Source organism: Bos indicus, chromosome 2 (assembly GCF_029378745.1).
Source record: "Bos indicus isolate NIAB-ARS_2022 breed Sahiwal x Tharparkar chromosome 2, NIAB-ARS_B.indTharparkar_mat_pri_1.0, whole genome shotgun sequence".
Classification (NCBI taxonomy): domain Eukaryota; kingdom Metazoa; phylum Chordata; class Mammalia; order Artiodactyla; family Bovidae; genus Bos; species Bos indicus.
In genome coordinates, this window is record NC_091761.1 from 132,759,190 (window position 1) to 132,787,081 (window position 27,892).

General features: G+C 52.2%; 1 protein-coding gene and 1 non-coding gene across 11 annotated transcripts in view; one reads left to right on the forward strand and one right to left on the reverse strand.

Moving 5' to 3' along the window:
- The window catches only part of TMCO4 (transmembrane and coiled-coil domains 4), a 105,671-nt gene that overhangs the window by 59,778 nt on the left and 18,001 nt on the right, over nt 1-27,892 (forward strand). For all 10 annotated transcript variants that reach the window (XM_070777715.1, XM_070777707.1, XM_070777726.1 and 7 more), the window contains one exon: nt 775-859. In XM_070777715.1, the coding sequence (XP_070633816.1) occupies nt 775-859 (85 nt within the window). The remainder of the gene's footprint in view (nt 1-774; nt 860-27,892) is intronic.
- Nucleotides 11,844-11,915, reverse strand: TRNAS-GGA (transfer RNA serine (anticodon GGA)). Its single transcript has one exon. It is a non-coding gene; the product is annotated as a tRNA-Ser (tRNA).

Consider the following 27,892-nt stretch of genomic DNA (forward strand, 5'->3'; position numbering starts at 1 on the left):
TCCTCTGTCGTCCCCTTCTCCTCCCACCTTCAATCTTTCCCAGCATCAGGGTCTTTTCAAATGAGTCAGCTCTTCGCATGAGGTGGCCAAAGTATTGGAGCTTCAGCTTCAACATCAGTCCTTCCAGTGAACACCCAGGACTGATCTCCTTTAGGATGGCCTGGTTGGATCTCCTTGCAGTCCAAGGACTCTCAATGCATTGTTAAGGTTAACTGAATACACGTCCTACAACAGACGGTACCTCCCCCCCGGCCCCGTGCTATACAGTAGGTCCCCTCATCAGCCTTCTATTCCAGACACAGCAGTCTAACGTACTGTCTCCTCTTCTAGTCTAAGGCCAGCATTTCATACCCCGCTTTCCTCTCTAGGGACAGAGCAGTCCCCCTGCTCCACGTCACCCTTTGCCCTCTTCTCCATCGCATCTGGGGGTACCTCCCGCCCCCTCTTCCAGCTCCAGAAGGGCCCCCTTCACTGCGGTCATTTGCCGCACACAGGTAGACGGGGAAGGAGAGATGGCTGCTGGGCAATGGTGTGAGATAAAAGGGAATTAACCCAGTGAAACACTGCCTGTCAGCCTCAGAGGAAGCCGGTTCCCGAGCAGGTGCCCTCCTGCATAAACGCCTCTCCTGATGGAGACATCAGAGCCCGGGGTCAGGAATGGCACAGCCACCATGCATGAAGCGCAGAGCAGCCGCTGACAGGTGTGCAAGGGCCGCCGTCATCAGGGCAGCCTTTCTGGAGCCGCTGTGCACACCTGTGTCCCTTCTTCCGCAGGGCCGGCGGCCTGTCACCCTGATCGGCTTCAGCCTGGGAGCCAGAGTCATCTACTTCTGTCTGCAGGAAATGGCTCAGGAGAAAGGTAAGGCTGGCTTGTTACAGGTGAAAACCCTTCCTGAGTCTGTCCCCAGGCCGGAGGCTCCACACCGGGGACCTCAAGTCTTGTGACTGTGTTCCCAGATCTTCGTTAAAAGCTTAAAATGGTTTGAAAAAGAGAAAATAGTTACTTAGAAAATTGTATATTTCTTCCATATGTAAATTAGAGTGGATGTGAGATAGTCCTATAATAATGGCCTTAGTTTTCTGATGTGGTTTTTTTTAATTTACTTATTTGTTGATTTTGGCCGCGCTGGCCCTCGTTACTGCACGCGGGCTTTCTCTGGTTGTGGCTTCACTGACGGGCGTGGGCTTCTCCCTGGGCGGCTTCTCCTGTTGCAGAGCACGGCCTCTACAACATAGGCTCAGTAGTTGTGGCGACGGGCTTAGGTGCCCCGAGGCATGTGGGGTCTTCCCAGAACAGGAATCCAACCCGTGTCCTCTGTGTTGGCAGGCAGATTGCTAACCCCTGGACCGCCTGGGAAATCCCGATGTGGGTTCTAGAGTGGGAGAGGAGGAGGGGGAGGGCTCTGAAGTTGGGGTGTTGGCAGGGCCGCGTTCCCTCGGAAGGCTCTGGGGGCACCTCCCCTCTTCCGGCTTCCAGTGCTGTTCGTACTCCCCGGCTCGTAGACGCGACGTTGCACTCATGCCTCATCCTCGTCACCTTCTGCTTTACGTCTCCTCTTCTGCCCTAAGGACAGTTTTGGTGCCTTCAGGGCTACCCGCTCAAATCCAGGATGACCTCGTCTCACGTGCAGGCACGTGTGTGCTCAGGCGTGTCTGACTCTTTGCGACCCCATGGACTGCAGCCCGCCAGGCTCTTCTGTCCTTGGGATTCTCCAGGCAAGAATACTGGAGTGGGTTGCCCTTTCCTCCTCCAGGGGGTTTTCTTGACCCAGGGAATGAACCCACATCACCTGCATCTCCTGCATTGGCGGGTAGATTCTTTACCACTGAGCCACCTGGTACCAATTACCCGTGTGTGATTTAATTTCTTCTGCAAAGACACTTTGTCCAAGTCAGGTCCCGCTCACAGGTTCTGAGCGCGTATCTCATTGGGGGACGGGGCGCTGTTCCACCCACTACAGACACCTGTGGGAGCGTGGCATGCCGTTCAGTGATGTGCTTTCAGCGTGGAGGCAGTGGAAAGCCTGGATGCCTCTGCCCCAGCCTCAGGTGGGTGAGGCCTCCAGGACTGAATGCTGGCTTGTGACAGATCTGTCAGCCGGGGCTGCCGCCCTGGGGGTGGTTACGGAGGGTGAGGTGCAGAGCTCGGGGCACTTGGGGTGGTCCGCTGCTCTGCAGAAAGGGTTCCTTCTCTGGATGGGGCGAGTGACAGAGAACTGTCAACGATCTTTAATCTCACACGCACTCTGTTGGTCAGAGCAAGTGACGGTCAAACCATACAAGCAGGACTTGAGTGTTAGTTGCTCAGTCCTGTTTGAGTCTTTGCGATCCCAAAACAAATTGGATTCATTTCCATTGACCACTCTGTCCATGGGATTCTCCAGGCAAGAATACTGGAGTGGCCTGAGCATTCCCTTCTCTGGGGGTTCTTCCTGACCCAGGAATAGAACTTGGGTCTCCCCCATTGCAGGAGGATTCTTTACCCTTTGAGCCACTGGGGAAGCTCAGATCAGCAGGGTGGAGCAGTGCATTCTGTCCACAGTGGAGGGGGAAGGGAGCCAAATGGTGGACTCTGACTCTGGGGTTAGGAGGGCCTGGGCTTTGCCAGCCTGAGACCTGGGTCTGCAAAGACCATCCTCTGCCCAGCTGAGGAACCTGGGTTGGGTAAGGATGCAGCCTCCCTATGCGTCCATCCCTCCATTTGCAACAGGAGGTTCACGTCACCTCTGGGCAGCGGCAAAGGGCAGAGAGACCATGGCAGTCAGGCCACCGGCCAAGTGCTGGCTCCTGACCCTCCCCTGGCCTTCAGGCTGAGGTGTCCCTGCCGGCGCAGGGGGACCTTGCACCCACCCCTGCTCTCTGTAGTTGCTACCCCCACCCCGGGAGGTTATCCTCCTCTGCGCCATCATCATCTTGCTCCTTTCCTGGTCATCCATCCCCAACCCATGCAGCAGACCATCTGCCAGGCTCCTCAGTACCTGGATGTACTCAGTACTCAGTACTCAACAGTTGTTGAGTCACTCACTTGTGTCGGACTCTGCGCCCCCGTGGACTGCCGCACGCCAGGCTCCTCTGTGCTCCGCTGTTTCCTGGAGTTTGCTCAAATCCATGTCCATTGAGCCTGTGATACTACCTAACCATCTTATCCTCTGCCACCCCCTTCTCCTCCTGCCCTTAATCTTTCCCAGCATCAGGGTCTTTTCCAGTGAGTCGACTCTTTGCATCAGGTGGTCAAAGAACAAGGCCACCTGGATGACACGGTCTTATTAACAGGACCGATTCTCAATTCAGAGGAGAAAGGCATACCTTTGGCTCCAGTGAGCATAAATTACTTGTTAGCTTCAGAACATTAATACAAGCCAACTCTTCAATTCCCCTGCTGAACAAATTGGATTCATTTCCATTGACCACTTGGCTGAGGCCATCAGAAGTGAGATCGATCGTCAGCAGCCTTTGTCAAGTGAGGCTGGAGACTGGGGCGAGGATGATGTCCTGCCTCTCCACCTTTGCAGGACTGGTTCCCAGAGCAGCTTCCTTCCGGCCCCTTTCTGGTCACTGCTTCCCCCCTGAACCTTTGCTGCCGACCGATAAGAACTGGGGCTCTGGTATTAGGCGGACCTGGATCCGGGTCCCAGGTCTGTCACCGACGAGCTGTGGGACCTCGGGAAAATCACTCAACTCCTCTGAGCCTCAGCTTCCTCATCTGACGTGGGGTTTGGTACACTCATCTTGGAGGCTCCTGGAGAGATTAAAACGAGACCGTGAATGTGGAAGTACCTTCCACAGGTTCAGTTCAGTTCAGTCACTCGGTCGTGTCAGACTCTTTGCAACCCCATGGACTATACAGTCCATGAAATTCTCCAGGCCAGAATACTGGAGTGGGTAGCCTTTCTCTTCTCCACGGGATCTTCCCAACCCAGGGATCGAACCCAGGTCTCCCGCACCGCGGGCGGATTCTTTACCAGCTGAGCCACCAGAGGAGCCCACGGTGCTTGTCATTTTACATCTACTTTCTGGCACACGTATTAGATCCTGAACTCCAGGTGGACAGGGTCTGCCTGTGCCCCACCATCTCCCTGGCACCCAGCACGTTTGAGAGCTCAGGGAAGGGCGGGGAACTTGACTCTCAGTGAGGGAATCAAGCGTGGGCTGATGTACTCAAGAGCCAGGTGCAGACTCCCCCTGCGCCAGGGGCTCAGTCTCCCCATAGCCCCTGGGGGAAAACTGCATGAGGCCACACAGAGGAGCCACTCAGGTGCTGAGAGCTGGAGCCAGGATCTGACCCCAGGGCGCCGGGCTTTAGTCCTAACACTGCTGTACTTGGCCAGGGGAGTATGGGTGGGAGTCCTCCAGAGGCCCAAGGGGGGAGGGCATTCCCGAGGCCCAGGCCGGCAGGACAAAGGAAGGGCTCTCAGCGTGTCTGGAAACGTTGAGTGCGGTGTTCTTGCAGCCTGTGAGAGGGGCATTGAGCTGGAGGCGGGTCACGGTTAGGACAGGAGCCCCGCACAGGCTCAGGTGTTGGAGCTGATGCTTAGGCGCTCGGCCTCTGAACTGTGGGGCGAATGAAGAGCTGAGCAGGTCCTGCAGAGGGAGGTACTGGGGGCAGGGCGGGGGGTCAGCCCCGGACAGCCCGCGGTTCACACCCACACACTCCCATGCACATATTCCCATGTGCTCACACACATTAACACATAGAGCAGCAACTCAGCCAGCCCCAAGGACCTCTGCCGCCCCCATTGTTCTCTGTCCAGGGAGGATTTTAAAAATAGAAGGAACTAGGATGGGAAGCTTCCCAAATAACAAGAGTTTGATCGAATCTGAATAGAAGCCCTGTGCTCAAAAGCACAGCTGGTTTTGTCCCCACCTGATCACCTCCTAAAGGAAAAACTTGAAGCCAGAATGCTCTGAACGAGAATGGAGAATCGTCTCCGTCAGCCTGGGGGTTTTCCCTCTGGCAACATCCCGTCCCAGCGTGTCCGGACGGGAGGGGAGGCGAGAGAGCACCCCAGTCGCCCTTTGCCTCGCCCTTGGTTAAGAGCTCTCCGAGAAGGGGTCTGCCCGTGGTGGCAGAGGCTTATTCCAGACGTGGGCTGCACTCCCGTGGTGAGAGGTGGGACACATTGGCGGGGTGGTGGGGGGGCAAGCCATGCCCTTTGACCCCATCCACCCTGCCGGCCCCCTCGGCGCCTCCAGGTAGACGGTGAGCCCCTGATACCAGGCCTCAGAGTCCTGTATTTGCCCCGTTTCTCTCTGCCTTTCCAGAGAGCAAGAAGGGAACTCCTGAGGGTTCATAGAAATAGGAAGTCAGAAACAACACACACCCACCTGCAGAGCGGTGCAGAGGGTCCTGAACCCGAGAGCCAGTTGCTGCTGCGCAGCCTCCCTGGGGGCCTGGGCCCAAGGCCAGCGGGGCCACGGAGTAACTTGAATGAAAACGTGGACAGACATTCACAAAAATAGGCTCAGGCGCCTGCGTGTTGAGTGGAGCCCTCTTCTTCCTGTGTCCTCTTTCCCCCTTACTGCCCACGTTCTCTCTCCAGCCATCCACGGAGCCTCTGGTCTGCAGGACTTCACCGCTTACCACCCACTCCCAGGTTCCATCCCTGGGTCGGGAAGATCCCCTGGAGAAGGGAAAAGGCTGCCCACTCCAGTGTTCTTGCCTGGAAAATTCCATGGACTACACAGTCCGTGGGGTCGCAGGGTCGGACATGACTGAGCGCCCTTCACTTTCACCCAGTCCCCACCCATCAGATGAGAGGCGGACAGAGCCGGAAGGACTGCACAGATGCAGGCCTCAGACGGGGCCACAGACTCTTCCCCACCGAGAGACCCAGCTCAGCTGCTGCAGATATGCAGGCTCTGGAGTCTGGGCATCCCCTATGAATCCTACACCCACTACGAGGCAAGCCTCACCTTTCTGAGCTCCAGGGGACTGGGGCAACACCCTGAGTAATAATAGTATTGTCGTCAAGGCTGTAAGTGTTACATGCAATAGTGCACACAGATGCTGGTATGTGAGAGCCTGAGGATTCTTATTGAGCACTTATTTTATGCTAAGATCTGTCTTAAGCTGTATAAGAGGGAGCTGGCTTGAAATTCCCTGAAGGTCCCGTGGTTAGGACTGTACGCTTTCACTGCCGAGGACTCAGGTTCGAGCCCCGGTCAGAAACAAAGAGCCCACAGGCTGCACAGTGAGGCCAAAAAAAAAAAAAAAAAAGGCAACGGGGGGGCTCATAGGATTAGAACACCACACACAGGTGACCTTAACCGAGGCCCCAGTTGGGAAAAATCAGCCTCCCATCAGAGTGGGGGCCCCCAGGTTCTGTTCCTCTCTGTTCCTGCACTCGCCTTCCCCCACCACCCTGTCTTTCTTGACAACCCCTCCCAAGCGCTGGCCTGGGTTACTGGTGGGGCACCTTCAAGTCTGCAGCTGACTGTGGTCATGAATGAATTATTCACCCTTTGCCCGGAGCTGCTGTTTCACATCTAATTCATTCCAGCTCAGCTGTCTGGTTTCAGGCAGCCCTGCTCATTTAACACCCAATTAATCTTTACACAGAGAAGACCCTCTCCTAATTGCAGGAAAGCTGTCATTATCTGAGTTGGGGGAAATGTGAGAAAGGAATTACTCTAATACAATTGAATGTACTAATTGTCTTCTGGACTCCCTGGAGACCGAGTAATGCGATGTAGCGATAAATGAATCGCCCAGAGCACAGCACCCTTCAGCCAGCCTCCCCGGCCCTCTGGTCCCACCCAGCCTCCCCAGCCCTCTGCTCCCACCCAGCCTCCCCTGGCCCTCTGCTCCCACCCAGCCTCCCCTGGCCCTCTGGTCCCACCCAGCCTCCCCGGCCCTCTGCTCCCACCCAGCCACAGCCCATCCTTTTTCCCCTCCCCCAGGAAAAGCTGCCTATGGCATTAACCACCTCACAGCTTCATTTCCGTCCTGAGTGATGTTGCAGACAGCAGGGGGTTACTGCTTAGGGGATATGCAGCCATCCCCAAGGTACCCCTCGTCTGGTCCTGCTCCTCCCTCCAGCTCAGGGTGGGCAGCCTACTTTCAAATAGGTGTCTGGACCACGAACCCCTTGAGGGCAGGAATTGCGTGTGAGCAGCCTCTGTGCCTCGTGTATCTGGGATGAAGCCAACAGAGCGTGCACGCCCTGTAAGTGATGTGTCTAACATAAACAGTCACGCTGTATCAGTCAGGACAGGTGAGGTTACGCTGCAGTGACAAACACCCCCGCATCCTTAGAGGTGTAGCCCAGCAGAGGGCTTCACTGTGCTTCCGATCCACTGTGGGTAGGCGGGGCTCTGGTCTCTGTAGTCACTCAGCCATCCAGCCCAGTGGAAGCTCCCTCAGTAGGAGGTCGAGATTGTGGTGAATTACACACTAGCTCTTCAGTTTCACCTGGAACTAACACGTGACTTTCACTCATGTTTCGTCAGCTAGAGCAAGGCAAATCGACGTTTCTAACATCCGGGAAAGGCCAGTGAGTACTCCCACCAGGGGCTCCAGCTGGAAGACTTTACTTGGATTCTAGCCTCTAATTCTCAGTTGAAACATTAGTTTCTTTATCTACAAAATAGGGACTTTCCTCTCTTCCCTTACCCTGCCTCATAGCTTGCAGGATAGAAGAACCCCTTGATGGGAAGCCAGAGTGTGGCAGGTCCTGAGGATGCTGGGATGAGAGTGACAGAGGTTGATGGTACCCAGGAGCTCCAGCCACGGGACCCCCGACACAGACAGAAGCAGGGATGGTCCCCAGAAGGTTACCCACCAGGGGACCAGAGATGAGGCCAGTGTAGAGCTGGGTCCAGTCCGGCAGGGAGCAGGCTCCAGGCAGACAAAACTCTGAGCTGTGGTGATGGTGACTGGTTCCAGCCCAGGGCCCAGACAATCAGACATGACCTATGCCCTGGAGATGTAGAGCGAGTGTGCTCAGTCGCTGAGTTGTGTTCGATTCCTTGCGAGGCCGTGGGCTGTAGCCCACCAGGCTCCTCTGTCCATGGGATTTCCCAGGCAAGAATACTAGAGTGGGCTGCCGTTTCCTTCTCCAGGAGGTCTTCCTGATTCAGGGATTGAACCCGAGTCTCCTGCGACTCCTGAATTGGCCGGCAGGTTCTTTACCACTGAGCCACCTGGGAAGCCCTGACGGCGGAGTGAGTGAGTGAGTGGGTGAAAGTCGCTCAGTCGTGTCTGACTCTTTGCAACCCCCCTGAACTGTACAGTCCATGGAATTCTCCAGGCCAGAATACTACAGTGCGTAGCCTTTCCCTTCTCCAGGGTATCTTCCCAACGCAGGGATCGAACCCAGGTCTCCCACATTGCGGCGGATTCTTCACCACTGGGCCACCAGGGAAGTCCCTGCTCTTGTCTCTGGTGTCTGTCACCACAGATGGGACAGATGTCTGTGCCAACGCTTGATATTGTCAGTTTTGTTAACTCGGATCCTCGCAGCCTCCTCATGGGCCGGCATCTGACTCACCATATTCTATAGAGAGTGGACAAGGACTTTGAGACTCAGAGAGTTGAAGGGTTTCCCCAGAGTGGGAGCTGGGAGGTGGCAGAGCTGAGGCTGCCCCCCCATGCCTGGCCCTGGCCCTCGGTCCGGATCCCTCTCCTGCGGCCGCGTCCTGCTCCCTCCCTCTCCCCTTGCTCTGCACTCAGGACTCTGGGTCAGGCCCTGTGTGTGTTGCTCACCTTGTGTCACCAGCTCCTGGCAGAGGCCCTGGCACGTACGAGGTACCCGGTAGCTGTCAGTGGCTGATTACCTGTCGGTTGATGAGGAACGTGAAACCTGTGTTTCATGTTCTCCATGAGTGCCACCTGCAGAGAACGGTGCCAAGGCCTTTGGTGGTGAAAGGCTGGAGCTGCATGAGCACGTGGACCCCACCGGCCCCGAGACCTCGGCCAGGGGTCACCCACGGCTCCTGGTGACCCAGGCCACTCCGCTTCTGTACCTCTCGGCAGGCGTGGTCAGCCAGCACGTGCTCGGCGTGTGCATGATCCGCCGGCTCAGATCCGGGACAGAACGTGCGTCTGCCAAACTTCGGGCAGGAGAGGAACATAGCCAGGATTCCCAGGTCCATCTGCCCGCCGACAGGAGGAATTTGCTTTGGAAGTGACTGATCCTCTGACCAAGGGTATTTCTGGCCCCAGCAGGTGGCCGGGGGTGGAGTGCGGGGCCTGATGCCAAGAAAGGCCACCATCCAAGCACGAGAGACCCTAGGCCCCAGATCCAGTGGATTTTTCCTATGCATTCACTTTCAAAGGCCTCAAAAAAGTGGAAAGAGAGCTCAATTCAGACTGACTCATGGAAGCGGAGCCAGGAAGTGGCCACGTGAACCGAGAAATCAGTTCTGCTTCAGCTGTTTATGCACTGATGCTTCTCTTCATTCTCAAAAGATGTGAAGGGAATTCATTAGTGACCCTGCACATTGTCTCTGGCCAGCGGCCCTGTCCACGCTGTTGGCAAGATGTGCTGGGATATGCTGGCTCGCCTGTTCATATTTTCACTCAGCCAATAAGAGCCCGCAGGGCCTGCCACACTCTGGGCACCCGAACCCGTCCATGGCGTCAGCCCTGGCTCCCCCTTCCATCCTGCATCTGTAAGTTGGCTCCATCCAACTGCTTCTCCTGGAGACTTCAAGGTACACGAGACCGTGACCTGAGCGCAAAGCCAGGCCCTGCTCATCACTGTCCAGGTGCCCTTAGGCGAAACCACTTTGCCTCTGAGCTTCAGGCTGAGGAGTTAAAGGGGACACGGGGGCCTCCTGGGCTTGCTCGGGGCTTAACCACGAGCTCTGTACCTAAGGCTTCCCTGGTGACTCAGACAGTTAAGAATCCGCCTGCAGTGCAGAGACCCGGGTTTGATCCCTGGATCGGGAAGATCCCCTGGAGAAGGGAAAGGCTACCCACTCCAGGATTCTGGCCTGGAGACTCCCCTGGACAGAGGAACCTGGCGGGCGACAGTCCACGGGGTCACAGAGTCAGAAACGGCTGAGCGACTTCCACCCGGCCTGTACCAGGCACCCGCACTAAGAGCTTTGCGCGTTTTCTCTTCTTTATTTTTTTAACTTTTTTTTTTTTTTAATGTGGACCATTTTTAAAGTCTTTACTGAATTTGTTACAATATCGCTTCTGTGTTGTGTTCTGGATTTTTGGCCAGGAGGATTGTGGAATCTTAGCTCCCTGACCAGATATAGAACCCACAGCTCCTGCGTTGGAAGGCAAAGTCTTAACCACTGGGCTGCCAGGGAAGTCCCGTGAGTTTTCCCTTAATGTGCAAACAAACCTAAGATGCGGGTAGAGATCCTTCTCTTTTGCCAGTGAAGAGGCTGGGGGCGGGGACAAGAATGAAATGGATGACTTGGCACGGGGGAGAGGCACACTAGTGTGCACGGGGACGGCCCGGGACCCAGTCTGACGGCTCAGCCTCTCAGGGCGGTGGGTGAGACCACACAGCGCTTGCTGTTACTGTTCAGCCGCTCAGTCGTGTCCGACTCTTTGTGACCCCGTGGACCGCAGCACGCCAGGCCTCCCCGTCCTTCACCAACTCCCAGAGCTTGCTCAAACCCATGTCCATGGAGTCCGTGATGCCATCCAACCATCTCCTCTATCGCCCCCTTCTCCTCCCACCTTCAATCTTTCCCAGCATCAGGGTCTTTCCAAATGAGTCAGCTCTTCACATCAGGTGGCCAAAGTGTTGGAGCTTCAGCTTCAGCATCAGTCCTTCCAATGAATATTCAGGGTTGATTTCCTCGAGGACTGACTGGTTTGATCTCCTTGCAGTCCAAGGGACTCTCAAGAGTCTTCTCCAACACCACAGTTCAAAAGCATCAATTCTTCGGTGCTCATTTTATCCCACAAACATCAGAAATTATGGACTCCTATACTCAGGGTTCCAACAGACAATTTGGAGTCATCTGGTTCAGACCCCTCACATATAGGATCCCCTTGACATCATCCATCAGAAGTCTCTACTAGCATCTGCTTACTTGCTCCCAGTGATGGGAAGCTTACTACTCTGCCCAGGTTGGTTAGGAACTTAGGAAGGGATCAGTTTAACCTGGAAGTCGATGGCTTGTGGGCTGTGGAACATTAGGCCCTGCTCAAAGAGTCTGTCAAGGCTGCTCGTGTTCACGTATTTCCAGGGAGGCTCTGGCACCACAACAGAGCCCCGAGGGCTTCAGAGCCTGGGTGGCCAGCGTGCCCCCAGGTCTGCTCTCAGGCTTTTCAGAAACAAGATTTTACCTATTTTGAACCCGGAGCTGATCAGAGCCCCTATTAAGCACATTCACAAGAGACAGCATTAGGAACTGAACACTGATTCACTTTGGTCCACCAGTAATTGTCAATTTCCTGCAAATGGAGCAGATGTCCATGCTCTCTGTCCGAGCTCCTGGGAAACAGATTATCTACCAAAGCTTCTCTCTGCAGGGCGAGGGAGGGGTAGCCTCCAGGAATTATTTTCCTGGCCATGGTGAGCCCTGGTGCCCCCCCAGCCTCACGAGCATGCCCCCACCAAGGGACCTTTCTCAGTTTCCCTCCCTCCTGGGCCTCCCCCTCACTGAGAATGTTGTATAAATGAGTCCCTTGCATGAGTCTGGTTGATAATAACTGAAGAATCCAGACCTCTGCAGTGAAGGAGCAGCCCTCTGGGGGTTTGGGGGTCCCAGCAGGGGAAGGAAGCACCTCAGTTCAGTTCAGTTCAGTCCCGTCCCTCAGTTGTGTCCAACTCTTTTCAACCCCATGGACTGTAGCCTACCAGGCTCCTCCCTCCATTGATTCTCCAGGCAAGAGTACTGGAGTGGGTTGCCATTTCCTTCTCCAGGGGATCTTCCCGACCCAGGGATCGAACCCAGGTCTTCTGCATTCCAGGCAGACGCTTTAACCTCTGAGCCACCAGGGAAGCCCCAATATATGTAAAGCACTTAGCAAAAATGGCTGGCAAGTCGCAGGCGTTCAGTAACTGCTATCTTTGTCCCTGTTACTGCTATGGTTGTACTTTCTCCTGTTATCACCCAGCTGCTATAACTGAGCTGTGGCTTCAACTACTCACTTCCTAGCCATCAGAGCAAAAGCAGAAAGCATTGATCCTATTTCTCACTTCCATAAGGGGACTTGGAGATACCAGCTCTGCTGGTAGTAAGACCTTCCTTTTCAACCTGTCTCACTCTGAGAGTTTCACGCTCTCCTGTGAGGAGCTAAGTGCTCAGGTTCAGGTTTAATTAGCCATCAGAGCCTCAAACAGCTCTGCCTTCTGCTCGCTGGAAAGGTTTACAGACCCAGTACCACGAAGACCACACCATGGCTGGGAATGACCTCTCCAGGGTGCTGCCTAATTGTCTGGAGGGTGGTAGCAGGGCTGTCTGCAGAAACTCAGGCAGGGAGATAATTTCTTCAGCTTTGAGCACCTGGGTACTTGAAAGAATGTTAATTGGGCGGCAAGTCCCAAGTTGGGCTCTCATTGGTGTAATTTTACATTTAGTAATTTAGCAGTTGCTGGGGGGAGAGGCTTCAGGGGACTGTTGTTGAACATGGCTCACAGCTTAGTCAGTTTAGTTGCTCAGTCGTGTCTGACTCTTTGCAACCCCATGGACCCCAGCACGCCAGGCCTCCCTGTCCATCACCAACTCTCAAAGCTTGCCCAAACTCATGTCCATCGAGTCAGTGATGCCATCTAACCATCTCATCCTCTGTCGTCCCCTTCTCCTCCTGCCCTCAATCTTTCCCAGCATCAGGGTCTTTTCCAATGAGTCAGTTCTTCGCATCAGGTGGCCAAAGTGTTGGAGCTTCAGTGTCAGCGTCAGTCCTTCCAATGAACATTCAGGACTGATTTCCTTTAGGATGGCCTGGTTGGATCTCCTTGCAGTCCAAGGGACTCTCAAGAGTCTTCTCCAACCTTGGCCCAGCCTTAGATACCCCATAAGAGGGCTGTGGGGTTTTTTTGTTTGTTTGTTTTTTAATATGTATTTATTTATCTATTTGGCTATGCTGGGTCTTAGTTGCAGCACATGAGATCTAGTTCCCTGATCAGGGATCGAACGTAAGCCCCCTGCATTGGGAGCTCAGAGTCTCAGCTGCTGGACCCAAGGGAAGTCCTGTGAGGGCTTGCTGAACCGCACTCAGTGAAGCCAGCTGACTGAGTCACCGTTCCTGCCAGGTTCTTCCCATGAAGTGTCTCTTTGATGGTCCCAGCCAACCCGGGTGCGCCTAGGCCCCGTGGCCCATGGCAAGGCCCACTGCACTGCCCGGGGACCCTGGACCTGTCTCTTGAATGGTGCCACTGAGTGCTTACCCAGCTTGTCCAGGCTGCACAGCCAGTAAAAGGCAGGGTCGGGTCTGGAGCCTTCCTGGGGCTCGTCTCAGGGACCCTGGGGCGTGGCGGGTGCTCTGGGGTGTGGTCAGCCCAACGCTAGCAGGTGGCTTTCCTGGAAGGTCCTGGCCGAGTTTCCCGGGACACCTGGAGCATCTGTGGCTGCCACAGCACCATCTGGCGGTGACTTGTGGAGCACGCACCTCACGAGCCCAGCTCAGAGCGGGCTTCCAACAGGCGCCGGCAGCCCGGCCTTCCCTTGAGGGTTTGTGCAGAACTGAGTACCTCCTCCCTCTGTCTGAGAGATTTCCGTGTCAGCCAGCCACATCCTCCCTGTCTGTATTTATTAGACATCAGAGATACAAAGCAGCGGGGTAGTTCCCTGGCAGTCCAGTAGTTAGGACTCCATGCTTTCACCGCTGGAGGCCTGGATTTGATCCCTGGTCGAGGAACTAAGATCCCACAAGCTGCAAGGTGTGGCCAAAATAAAAGACGGGGCGGGAGCGGGGGATGGAGATACAAAGAGGGGGAGGATCTAGTATTTACCGAGCTCCTGCTGGGAAAGGTGTTTCCTGGCATCATCTCTTAGAGTCTTCCCAACAGCCCTGCAAGTCAGCAATTCTCCAGCCCTTTCTGGATGAGGAGATGGACAGGCGTGGCCTGGCCCGGCTCCCGTGGCCCTATCGGACCCCTGCTCATGTCATCAAAGCAGAAGGTCTGCCCTCCTAAGCGTCACTGGGCTTTCCTGGCAACAGCTACCCAACGTGTGCTGTCGTTTCCGTGAACTTTTTCCCCTCCCCAGATGAAAATCAGGAGGAAATATTCTGAAAAAGAAGTTCTCTTAAGAAAAGAAAGAAAAACCAAATCCCATGAGTACATTAGCGATGTCCCCTTTTTCTTTAATGACCAAAAACTATACAAGATGAGGTTCCCATGGCACTTATTTTAAAAGATGGAAGGGAACTCAGATGGGATTGGTTTTGAGGATTCCACAGCATCGCAGAGGTCACTGGGAGGCCCCTGCCCTGTGCCAACCCATGTGGAGAAAGTCATTGGCAGAGAAGAGAAAGAGCAATGACCAGGTTTCTGATATGCCTCCAGTTACCCCACCAGGAACTTGAACTCAGGCCCATAGACATGCGTTCATGCTCACTGGGTCGTTCAAAGAGGCGAGCGGCTGCCAGAACTGGGCCCATGCCGGGGTCTGAGGCTCCCAGTTTGGCAGGGCTGTTCATGCAGGGATATGGCAGCGTTAGTCATAAAGACATTACTACCAGCAGCCTTATCAGTGATCTCTGCCCTGACTGTTCCTGACCGGCAATCACTGTACCATCTGTTTCAGAAATGGAATAAACAGTTATAAAGCTTGAGAGCGGGTAAGAGGAAGCAACCACGGGGAAATCTTACTTTGAACCCAGATCTAGGCACTTTAAGTAAAATTACCCAGTGGAAACATGACCACTGCTGTCAGAATGGGAGCCTGACATTGGAGTCCAGAGCACCTCAGTGTAGTGGACTCAGACTTGCTAAACTGTAAGCAGCGCTGTGGACCCCAGGTTATAAGCACTAGCAGAATGGGAATAACCGCTGCGGACTTTCAGCCAGGTTCCCAGCCACAGGCATTACCATACAGGTCCTCAGTCCAAACTACACAGATTCGCATGTAAGAGCAGCTTTAAAGATGAGGTCTTATTCCATAAAGTTTATAAAAACACATGGAAAAAAAAAAAAAAAAAACACGAAAAACACCATATGGGAAAAGCGCAAAGAAGCAAACATCAAGATTAGATCCTTAATTTAATAGAATGGCCTAAAGGAGTGCCCCCCTCAAAAAACTAAGCATGATTACAATAATTAAGGACATAAAACATTGAAGGATAAGTGGAAAGAGTAAAATGTTGGGGGAAAAAAAAGTACAGGGAGATTTTTAAATGAAACCAGTGGAACTTTTAGAAATGAAAAAAATAGTCATTGAAATTAAAACTTTGGTGGGAAAGTTAAACAGATGAGACAAAGCTAGCGAGAAATCTTTCCCAAAGGAAAGATCTTTGGGGTACGTATTAGGTATGTTAAGGTCAGAAGAGCAATGGCTCCTGAATGGCTCACAATTCAACAATCTGGCAGTCAGAAGCACTTTACAAAGGAGAGGATCACTCTGATAATGAACATACCAGGGGGCTCCCTTGGACTTGAGACATACCATTCTAATTTCCCCTACAGGAGCCCCGGAGAAGGAAATGGCAACCCACTCCATTATTCTTGCCTGGAGAATTTCATGGACTGAGGAGCCTGGTGGGCTCCTCTGGGATCGCCATGGGATTGCCAAAAGTCGGACACGACTGAGTGACCAACACTTGCTTACACTTAAAGAGGGAAATAATGAATTGGAAGATTGGTTTGAAGAAATTACTCGCAATGCATTGTGGAGAGATAAAGAGATAGAAGATAGGAAAGAGAAGGTAATGTTCAACAGTTGCCTAATTCCAACTCCAAAAAGGAGAGACTAGGAGAGAGATCCACTTTACTGACTGAGATTGACCGACAGGCGTGACTCCTAAGGTTCAGGGAACATGAGTCTTGAGCAGAATAAATGTGTTACACCTACAGAGATCAGAGTGAACTCCAGAGATAAAAAGGAATTATTTAATTACTTTTTAAATGAATTCTTAATACTTACAAAGAAACCTCAACTAGACCGATGCTATGCTATGCTATGCTAAGTCACTTCAGTCGTGTCCGACTCTGTGTGACCCCAGAGACAGCAGCCCACCAGGCTCTCCCGTCCCTGGGATTCTCCAGGCAAGAACACTGGAGTGGGTTGCCATTTCCTTCTCCAATGCATGAAAGTGAAAAGGGAAAGTGAAGTCGCTCATTCGTGTCTGACTCTTAGCGACCCCATGGACTGCAGCCCACCAGGCTCCTCCATCCATGGGATTTTCCAGGCAAGAGTACTGGAGTGGGGTGCCATTGCCTTCTCTGACTAGACCGATGAGACTTCTCAAAACAATAGAAATCAGAAAAGGAAAAAAAAATTGTCAATCTAAAATTGTATATCCATCCAGCTAAACTATCATTTGAGGTGGAAGCCAAAAGATATTTTCAAAGACTGAGCAAGTTTACCTTGAAGAGACCCTTGCTGCAGTAACTACTCAAGGAACTCTACTTCAAAAAACAGTGAATATTACTGTGATAATATAGACAGAACATCTAGCACTGTTCCCGGAATCCAGGACCATGCTCGTAACCACTAGCTGCCTTTATCATACTTGGATAAAAGCCTCCAGACCCCGCTCTGCAGCTCTGACCACTGGCCCTCTGGACCTGGTTGCTTGATCTTGCACTTGATTAAATCAGTGCTTGATCTTGCCCAAAGGATTCTGCTTTGGCCTATTTTCCAGTTCTCTAGGAGGATCCTGCCTTCATTCAGGGTCCCAAAACCACATCCCTGAAAACAGCCACTTGCCAACATCCTGGCTGGGCCACTTCAGTGCCCAGGCGACATTCCCACCCAGTGTTCCTCCCACTCCTCTTCTCACTGGGTGAGAATTCAAAGAAACATTTCCCTAGTACTGGTACCACCAGGGGTTTTTAACCCATTGCTTACTGCACACGAGCTCTCACTACTTTGCAGTGTTTCAGATGTATTGTGTATATCTGTGGTAGACTGATTGCAAAAAAAAAAAAATGGCCCTACTTCTCCACCCCTCCCTGTTTTCACATCTTTTCCAATATGACCTTGAAGCTCTTCCCATCAAGTGCAGTCTGCTTCTCCAGGCTTTGAATCTGGGCTGGCCTTGTGACTTGTATTCACTAAAAAAAAAGTAAGTAAAGGAAATGACATCGTATCCATTTCAAACTTAAGCTTCAGAAGGCCTTGCACATGGGTTTCACCCTCGCCTTAAGAACAAGTCAAGACTAGCCCCCTGGAGGATGGAAGACACGTGAGGCAAAGCCACGTAATCTCAGCCAGCCCCCAGCCTACCCACCAGCTGGTCATAGACACGTGAGTGAACCCAGTGGGATCAAGCATGCCGGGATAATCTCAGCAGAACTGCATAGCCCATTGGTAGGCTCATGAGAAATAACAGATGGTTACCTCAAGTCACTGAGTGTGGGGGTTATTTGTCACACAGCAGTAGCTACCCAATAGAAAGACGCTTTACTTGTGTATATGCGTATAATGAAACTGCTGGTGTTACGCTGGCTCACAGCCTGAAGCTGACCAGCAGCTGTGCTTCTATTCATGTCATCTTGCTCAGTTTAACCTTTCTGGTGGGGAATTGAGTGCCCATGCTAAGGTGGATGGCACCCCACTCCAGTACTCTTGCCTGGAAAATCCTATGGACGGAGGAGCCTGGTAGGCTGAAGTCCATGGGGTCACGAAGAGTCAGACACGACTGAGCAACTTCACTTTGACTTTTCGCTTTCATGCATTGGAGAAGGAAATGGCAACCCACTCCAGTGTTCTTGCCTGGAGGATCCCAGGGACAGGGGAGCCTGGTGGGCTGCCGTCTATGGGGTCGCACAGAGTCGGACACGACTGAAGCGACTTAGCAGCAGCAGCAGCAGGGTGTGGACCGACAGCCGTAACTGCCCATCAGAAACTGCGCAGTGTGACATGTCTCACGCAAACCCCTCTTTCTTTGCGTGATCTTTCCACCCACTTGGTTTGACAGGTGTTCCCAAGAGTAGCAAAGCAAAAGGTCGTGTGCCTTTGGCATGGTGCCCACATCAGGATGTCAGTCTTCCAGCAAACTCCAGCCTGCTGGTGTGTGTCTTGAGTCAACCGAGTAAGAACTGTTTATCTTGGCAAGTTGTGTTGTTCTATTTTTAATATTCGATTTTAGAAGATGTCACCGTTATCAAAAGACATGTTTTGGTTCAAGATTAGGGAAGTAGAGTAGGAGAGAAAATGTAGGGATCACTGAATTCCACTCTGCCCCTTATTGTGTGACTTTGGGCAAATTACTTTGTGTCTCTGAGGCAAGTTTTTCCCACCATAAAATGGGAGTAGTCCTGCTTACCTCCTAGGGTTGTTACAAGAAGAAAATGAAACAGTATATGTATAAAGCACTTAGCCTAGGTAAGCTGTGATGATGATAAGAAAAGAAGGGAGGTTAAGAAATAGAATACCAGACCTTCCTTCAAAAACAAACAACAAAGGAACGACCTCTGCAGCAAGGTCTCTCTCTCCAGCTTCTCTCCCAGCTCCTCTGAAGTTCGACCAGCTTTACTGCCTGTGATACTTGAAGGATAAAACCAAGGCAAAGAGTTCCTCAGTGAGCTCAGACACACTTAAACATCCTGACCTTGAATTCCTAAACTCTCACTTAGCTGAAAACTGCGTCTGGGGTGTCACTAGATACCAGTTGAAATGCAAAGCAGACTGTCATTCAGTCAACTTTCATCTCCAGCAGACATCGCCTTTGATGTGATTTCTTTCCCTTCTACGGAATCGCATCTCCCAGTTGCTTTGTCTGCAGCCAGACCCCGCTTTAGCCTCCCCTGGAGAGGCGGGTGGACAGCCACGAGAGGTCAGGCATGCAGATTAATTTTTCGGGCCCCCGGATGCCAGTAACAGCCTTACCACTTTGCCGAATGGAAGAGAAGGGAATCAAAAGGGAGAGATGAAGGCTTACTCCTTCCATGAAAAAATCATCCCAAATCCCTATAATCCATCAACGGGCTCCCTTAAACGGTTCTTTCTAGTGTGAACGTCATTCCACTGAAGGGTTGGGAGGAGGGGGACAGTCAAAGCTTGCCTTCATCTCCCTTCCCTCCAGCTCCTGGACCTCTCCCTCTCCCCTCCGCTGCGTCTGTGGGTTTATCTTGTGTGTACGTGTGTCTTTGGCATGGATTTCATTTGTGTTAGATGCAGTTCACAGCATTTTCTTCAAGGTCTGTTTTCTGGACCCGCCATCAGGAGATAACTTCCTCCTTCGTTTCCCACCTTATCACTCCCTGCACACACGACCCCCTGCCAGGAGGAAGAACATCCTTCTTTTTCGCTTCTCAAACTATGGTCTTTGCAGCGCGGGAGAATCTCATTACTGACAGTGTGATAGGCCTGTGGGAGCGTGTGATGTGGCCTTTCCTGCCATGTGATGAGATTTCTGTGTAGCTCCTAGAGGAGGCTGGTGGGAGAGACCTGGCAGGCACTGCCAGGGCCTGCCTCACGTTCCGAAAGCACGTGGTCTGGAGAGGACAGAATGACAGAGGCGAAGCTGGGAGTGGCCATTCCCAGTGACACAGGGCCCCCCTCATTGTACAAAAAGGATGCTCTGTGGGACTCTGAAAGAGCTAGCCCTACTTGGTACATTTTAAGAATGTTTAGTTTGACAGAAACAATTTATCAACAACCTCAGATATGCAGGTGCTACTACTCTAATGGCAGAAAGTGAAGGGGAACTGAAGAGCGTCTTTTTGAGGGTGAAAGAGGGGAGTGAAAAAGCTGGCCTAAAATTCAGCATTCAGAAAACTAAGATCGTGGCATCTGGTCTCATCACTTCATGGTGAATAGAAGGGGGAAAAGTGGAAGCAATGGCAGGTTGTATTTTCTTGGGCCTCAGAATCACTGCGGATGGCGACTGCAGCCATGAGACTGAAAGACGCTTGCTCCTTGGAAGGAAGGCTATGAGAAACCTAGACGGCACATTAAAAAGCAGAGACATCACTTTGCCAACAAAGGTCCATGTAGTCAAAGCTATGGTTTTTCCACTAGTCATGTAGAGATGTGAGAGTTGGACCTTAAAGAAGGCTGAGTGCCAAAGAGCTGATCTTTCAAACTGTGGTGCTGGAGAAGACTCGTGGGAGTCCCTTGGACAGCCAGGAGATCAAACCAGTCAATCCTAGAGGAAATCAACCCTGAATATTCATTGGAAGGACTGATGCTGACTCCAAAGCTCCAATACTTAGGCCTCCTGATGCAAAGAGCTGACTCATTGGAAAAGACCCTGATGCTGGGAAAGATTGAAGGCAGGACGAGAAGGGGACAACAGAGGATGAGATGGTTGGATGGCATCACCGACTCGATGGACATGAGTTTGAGCAAACTCGGGGAGATAATGAAGGATAGGGAGGTCTGGTGTGCTGCAGTCCAGGGGGTCGCAAAGGGTCAGACACAACTTGGTGACCAAACCACAACATAGAGGATTTTAAAGACCAAGGGTCCAGAGTGAAAGAATTCTTGCTGTTGTGAAGAACTAGCCATTCTCAGCTCTTGGGGGTTTTTTTGTGATTTGTTTTGTTTTTTTTTTGAAAAGCTAAGACAATCTCCAGACTGCCAGGAGCACCCCAGTGGTAAAAGTGTCATATCAGGAATCTGGCATGATAAGAGCAGTTGACAAGATAGAAATTGATTTATCTAAATCCTGAGTGATAAAAAGCAAGGTGTTTGCATAACAGTGTGACTGTACTTAATGCCACTGAACTGCACTCTTAAAAACGTTATGGAACTTCCCTGGAGGACCAGTGGGAAGACGGAGCCTTCCAGTGCGGGGGCTGGGACCCCTACTCAGGAAACTAAGATCCCACAAGCCTCAGAGCTCAAAAATAAAAATAAAAAATAAAACAGAAGCAATATTGTAACAAATTCAATAAAGACTTTTTTAAAGGTCCACATCAAAAACATTTTTTTAAATGGTTAAGATGAAAAGTCATGTTACGAGTATTTTACTATAATTTTTTTTTTTTTTTTAAATTTGGGGACTTTCCTTGCGGTCCAGTGGTTAGGACTGTCTGCTTTCCCTGCCAGGGGTGCAGTTTCAATCCTTGGTTGGGTAACTGAGATCCCACAAGCTGAGTGGCGGGGCCAAAAAAAAAATGTTTTTCAGTAAATGAGGACGTGTTTAGCCGTAGTTCACAGCTCTACAGCTGCTTCCCTCCAGGCTTCGTCCTCCGACCAGGCGCCCGGTGTCACCACTCCCCACCACTGACTCCTCACATAGTACCTGCAGTTAGCAGCTGGCTAGGAACAGGCACGGAGAAGGCAATGGCACCCCACTCCAGTACTCTTGCCTGGAAAATCCCATGGACAGAGGAGCCTGGTGGGCTGCAGTCCACGGGGTCGCTGGAGTCAGACACGACTGAGCAACTTTGCTTTCAGTTTTCACTTTCATGCATTGGGGAAGGAAATGGCACCCCACTCCAGTGTTCTTGCCTGGAGAATCCCAGGGACGGGGGAGCCTGGTGGGCTGCTGTCTATGGGGTCGCAGAGTCAGACACGACTGAAGCGGCTTAGCAGCAGCAGCAGAAACAGGCGTGGTGCTGTAATGGCGAAGCCATCTCCAAAGACAGTGCGTCCTGCCCACCATTTCTACCTCACTGCCAACTTGACTGTCTGCATGGGAAAAACAGTGGATCCCACTGACCGGGCGTGTGCCAGGCACCACCCTGAGCATATAACAACCTCACTCCAGCCCTGGGAAATCAACGTTATTGTATTATCTCCATTTTACACGAGGAAGCTAAGGCTCCAAGTTACTAAATAACTGACTTCAATTCACACAAAACCAGCATTTGAAGATTTCTTTTGTGCTCAAGGTCAAGCAACTTCTCCCAGACTGGCGATTCCCAGCGTTTCTGTGCCCCTGGGCGCTTTCTGCTGGCAAACATTTCCCAGCCCTGCCTGTGGCACTTGTCACTCTTTCAGCATCTCCTGGTGGAGAAAGTATGTAATGACAAAAAAAAAAGCTACCTGAATCCAGAAATTCTGTGAGTTTCAACAGCCATCCGATAGTTCTAATCATGGCACCTGCCATGCGAGACAGGTGGCGTTTAATTGGCTGGCGGTGGTTTGCCCTTACGCAGGCCCTCAAATTCGCTCCGGATCTTTGCCCCCAGAGATGGAGCACCTTGAGCTACACCACGAAGCTCCTGAAGGGTCTGGAGATCCCGAGCCTTCCGTATCATGTAGGCCAAGCCCAAGGGATTCTGTGAATATGGCTGATGTTAGGTGCTTCTTGGGAGGGTCACCATGAGCCTCTGGCTCACACTGTCAGAAGCCAGGGGAGGGTCGGCTCAGTCAGGTCAGGGTCAGAAGGACCAGCTGCATCAGGGCAGGGTCAGAAGGACCGTTCATGTTCTTGCCCGCTGCAGACCGTAGCTAGCCACAGTAGCAGCCGTTGCCCTGGAGCAGAACCCTGGAAACCAGCAGTTAAAGAGCTGAGTGGGTGCTTGAGTGTTCAGTTGCTTCAGTCCTGTCCAACTCCTTGTGACCCTGTGGACTGTAGCTCACCAGGCTCCTCCGTCCATGGGATTCTCCAGGCAACAATACTGGAGTGGGTTGCCATGCCCTCCTCTGGGGGATCTTCCCACCCAGGGATGAAACTCATGTCTCCTGTGTTGCAGGGGCATTCTTTACTGACTGAGCCACCAGGAAAGCCCGAAAAGCTGAGAGCAGTGGTTAAATACTCACATTTACTTTCAGCAGAGTCAGCACTTGCTCTTCATTATCCAGTCTACAGAGATCCTCGACTGGCACCTCTCAATTAAAAAAAAATTTTTTTTGCATGTATTCTCACCACAAAGGGTTCATACTGCCGAGTCCTGTGGCTTGCTTTCATTCATCCCACAAGTACTTACTGAGCACAGCACCTCTGCCAGGTGCTGTTTGCTGAGGGCACTGGGGATTCCCTGTTGTTGTCCAGTTGCTCAGTCGTGTCCAACTCTTTGCAACCCCAAGGACTGCAGCACACCAGGCTTCCCTGTCCTTCACCAACTCCCAGAGCTTGCTCAAACTCAGGTCCATTGAGTCAGCAATACCATCCCACCATCTCATCCTCTGTCATCCCCTTCTCCTCCCGCCTTCAATCTTTCCCAGCACCAGGGTCTTTTCCAGTGAGTCGGCTCTGCATCAGGTGGCCAAAGTATTGGAATTTTAGCTTTAGCATCAGTCCTTCCAATGAATATTCAGGACTGATTTCCTTTAGAATTGGCTGTTTTGATCTCCTTGCTGTCTAAGAGACTCTCGAGAGTCTTCTCCAACACCACAGTTCAAAAGCATCAATTCTTCAGCACTCAGCCTTCTTTATGGTCCAACTCTCACATCCATACATGACTCCTGGAAAAACCACAGCCTTGACTAGACAGGCCTCCCTGGGGAACTTGAGAAAGAACAGTCTCAGCCTCGGGAAGCTCCCATGTAGTGGCCGGCAGACCGAAAAGAGATTTTAAAAGACAACTAGGTCATGAGTCAGATGGTCTCAAGTGCTGTGGAGAAAAGGAAATCAGAGAAGAGATGGGACTCCTGGTCGGGGTGGGAGGTTGAATCCTCCTCCCTTTGGAGGGTGACAGTTAAGCAGAGAGGTGCCAGGGGAAGGCGTGTGGATGTCAGGGGGAAAGGCATTGGGAGGAGGGGTCAGCGAGGGAAAGGCCTGGCATGTTCTGGAACAGTGAGGCCAGTCTGGCTGGAGCAGAGCGAGTGAGGGGATGCGTGGGGGAGGTGTCGGTGGGCTTCAGGAGCTGCTGAAGATGACTTACCCCAGGAGAGATGGACCCCATGAGAGGGTCTTGAGCATGAGAGTGAAATGATCTGACTCTCCCTCCAGTGTAATTTACATACTACACAATCCCCCCGTCTTCAGTATATAAGTCAGTGATTTTCAGCAAACGTACAGTCCAAAGCATTCCACGACTCAGTTGTCGAAAATTTCCATCACCCCCAGAAGGTGCCTACCTCGTGCCTATGACCTGACTTTTAAAGGGATCACTTTGGCTCCCGTGTTAAGAATAAAAATAAGAGATAGAAGTCAAAGACAGTTTGGAAAAGTAGTGTTTCTCATAGCACACGTGAGTGACCAAAAGCACCGAAAGTGGAGAGAAGGCAGGACCGATGAACACTTCCTGGTGCTTCAGTGGCCAAGACTCCTCACTCCCCGTGCAGGGGGCCTGGGTTCAATCCCTGCTCGGGGGACTAGATCCCACCTGCCCCAGCGAAAGATCCCACGTGCCTCGACTCCAGTCCAGTGCAGCTAAATAAATAAATACATAACTAAAAAGTTAAAAAAAAAAAAAACACAGGACAGATAGAGCATTTCTTCTCCACTGCTGGAGGGATGGCTCTGCCTTAATTCCAAAGTCCTAACAGGCTGAAGGGCCTCCACCTTCGCAGTAAAAGCATTGTATTGGAAACATACACAGGATTGCTTAAAAAATAAGAAATCCACGCCTAAAAGCTGGACATGCCTGTGTCCTCTACTCGAAGGTGACCAATGCTTGTTGGACCCCTGACTGTTTATAAAGCTATGGGACTATCTTCACACCTTAAAAATTCACAGGAAGAAAAGCTGATGGTAGCAACTGGAATAAATCTCACACATTTCAGAAAACATTTATGGTCCCTGCAGTTAAACGGCGGTAAGGTGGTCTTATGTTCATTATCATTGTTAAAATATTAAATCCCAGTTTCTTTTTTAAAACATTTATTCAGCTGTGCTGGGTCTTAGTTGCGGCACGTGGGGTCTAGTCCCCTGACCAGGGGTTGAACCCAGACACCCTGCATTTGGAGTGTGGAGTCTTAGCCACTGGACCACGAGGGAACTCCACGGTGACATGAAGGCTCACATGTGCCCACGGAAGGGCCCTTCTTGACTCTAAAAGTGGTACCTGAGTGAGGGTTTTCTGTGTTTTACCTGGAAGACTGGAATTTTCTGGTATTATAAAGTTTTGGACCAAACAATGAATTTTGACATTTTTTTTCCCCTGGCATCTAATTCAGTGGCCAGTTTTCTTAACTCAGACTTTCCCTCCTGGACTGTATCATTCTGGGAACAAGACATAGAGTTCTCCCTTGGGTAGGTCTAAAATGAGGCAATGGCACCCCACTCCAGTACTCTTGCCTGGAAAATCCCATGGACAGAGGAGCCTGGTGGGCTGCAGTCTATGGGGTCGCTAAGAGTCGGACACGACTGAGCAACTTCACTTTGACTTTTCACTTTCATGCATTGGAGATGGAAATGGCAACCCGCTCCAGTGTTCTTGCCTGGAAAATCCCAGAGGCGATGGAGCCTGATGGGTTGCCGTCTATGGGGTCACACAGAGTCGGACACGACTGAAGCGACTTAGCAGCAGTAGCAGCAGCAAGTTTTTTTGGCTAACACCTGTGTGTCACAGACAGTCTGCTTCGTGGCTTATCTCCAGGTTTGCCTTTTGTTCCAGAGAACAAATCATGTTTTAAAATGTAAGGAGAGCACCTACGACTGTGTAACCGTCAGAAGGGGAGGAGGTCTCGTTAAGTCAGTTTTCAACCAGGCTTCAGTAAACATGTTTCCAGCTCGCTGCCCACCCTGGCTGGATTTGACGGTTCTGGACTGTTTTATGAGTTTCAGCTGCTAGTCTCAGTTCAGCAAAAGGCAGCTATCTCTTTGCTGTTCATCACAGCTGTCTGATGGGAATCACGGCATCCTGGTGGTCGCCCTAGGCGACCTGGTGGGGAATGCCGCAATCCCACTGCTGGCCACAAGGGGTCCCAGCCCGCCAGGTGATGGCCCCTGGGGCAGCGGAGCTCCTGAGATAGATTCATCCGGCAGGTGCCACGGCAGGTGCCCTGAGTGGCCGGCATCCAGAGAGAGCGCAAAGCTCCATCATTGGCCTTGGCCCACAGCCGTTGGCACTGTGGGGTGATGATAACCCCTCCATGATCGCTGCGCTCTGAGTTGCTGCTGCTGGAGGGATGCCCAGGACCTGGCAGCTACCCAAGTGACCTTCGGCACGCCCCCTCCCCTCTGAGACCCCGTGTTTCCTCATCCGCCAAGAGCAGGGTTCAGAATAAAATCTACAGCCTCGCTGGAAGCACAAGCACCTGAAGTAGCCCTTACGTGGAAGAGCATCTGAGTCATCTTTACCATTCAACACGAACCACCAGCTTCCCGAGGCTTCACATCTTTCTGCCAGATTATCCTCTCCCTGGAAGCCAAGGAGTAACGTCAGGATTCTGTGCCAGGGAATCTGATCTGTCAGAGCCAGAGGAGCACAGGGGTTCTCAGACTCCCGTTAGCCCAGAACCCTTTACTCAAAGTCTGACATGCAGCTCAAATGGAAACCAAATGCGCTCTGGTTAGAAACCGGAGCCCAGGAAGAGGAAGCCAGCTGCCCTGTGTCTCTCAGCAGGAGACGGGCAGGGCTGGCTGAGTTGTCCCTGTAGGGCCCACTCCCCAAGAATAACACGGAGCAGGTAACTCCCCAAGTGTAGGGGCGCTCAGGACTCTAAGAAGGAGCTACGTGCTGGGAGGTGGGAGAGCAAGGCAGGCAGGGGGTCCGCCAGCTTCCTCTGTGCGTTCACCACCCTGGGTTTTCCCCACCATGACTTCATCCCCACAAAGACCCTCAGTTCAGTTCAGTCACTCAGTCGTGTCCGACTCTTTGCAACCCCATGGACTGCAGCATGCCAGGCCTCCCTGTCCGTCGCCAGCTCCCAGAGCTTGCTCAAACTGATATCCATCAAATGGGTGAAGCCATCCAACCATCTCATCCTCTGTTGTCCCCTTCTCCTCCTGCCTTCAATCTTTCCCAGCATCAGGGACTTTTCCAATGAGTCAGTTCTTCGCATCAAGTAGCCAAAGTATTGGAGTTTCAGCTTCAGCATCAGTCCTTCCAGTGAATATTCCGGACAGATTTCCTTTAGGATGGACTGGTTGGATCCCCATGCAGTCCAGAGGCCCTCAAGGCAGTACCATAGCCACTTGTAGGCTCAGAGAAGTGACTTAGCTCAGAAGTCACTAAGCTGGGATTTGAACCCAGAGCTTTGCAGCTACAAAGTGCAGATACTGGCTGTCCCGGGGGATGGCCGCGTATTTACTCACCCATTCATTCACACCCTTCTTGAACCCCAAGGATAGACCAGGCAGCTGTGACCATGGCAAGCCGGAGCCCCGCCCTCCCTGAACCCAGAGGTGAGAGGAGGAGACAGATGTAAACAAGTGAGACGAGGCCAGAGCAAACAGAGCTGGCTCGGGGGTGGACAGCGGCTGGGGGTGGGGCGCGCGTGTGCACCCCGGCAGGCTGAGAGCAGCACTTCTCAAAGTGCGTGTGAGCTGTGGGTTTCCAGTCTGCAGGGACATCAAAGAGACACTGCTGCTCTGATCTATACTGAGAGGACGGACACCCCACGGGCCAGCGCTCATCCACGAGCTGCAGTGTGAGGAGCCCTTGCCTGAAATACCCTGAACCGCTAGGTCAGCGCCGATGCGTCCACTCCATGCCCTTTCGCCCCCCTCTCCTCTGCACTCCCGCCTTACCGCCAGGCCATACAGGCCCCCAGGGACTGTTGCCAGAGGAAGGCTGTGGTATCTCCTGCCTGGCACATGCAACATGCCAGGGACCATGAGTCCCTTCTAAAGGGAAACACTCCATCTGAGTGTACGGTCAGTCGTGAGCTTCACGGATGGTGGAAATAGATGTGGGTCCCCACTTGGACTGTGCTACCCACTGGCCATGTGATCCTGAAAATGTCTTTGGTTTTCCTAAACTCTGAAACGGGGATGATGTGTGCTTGGATTATTCATTCATTCCTTTTTGACTGCGCTGGGTCTTGCTGTGGCCGTCTTCTCTAGTTGTGGGGCACAGGCTCGGTG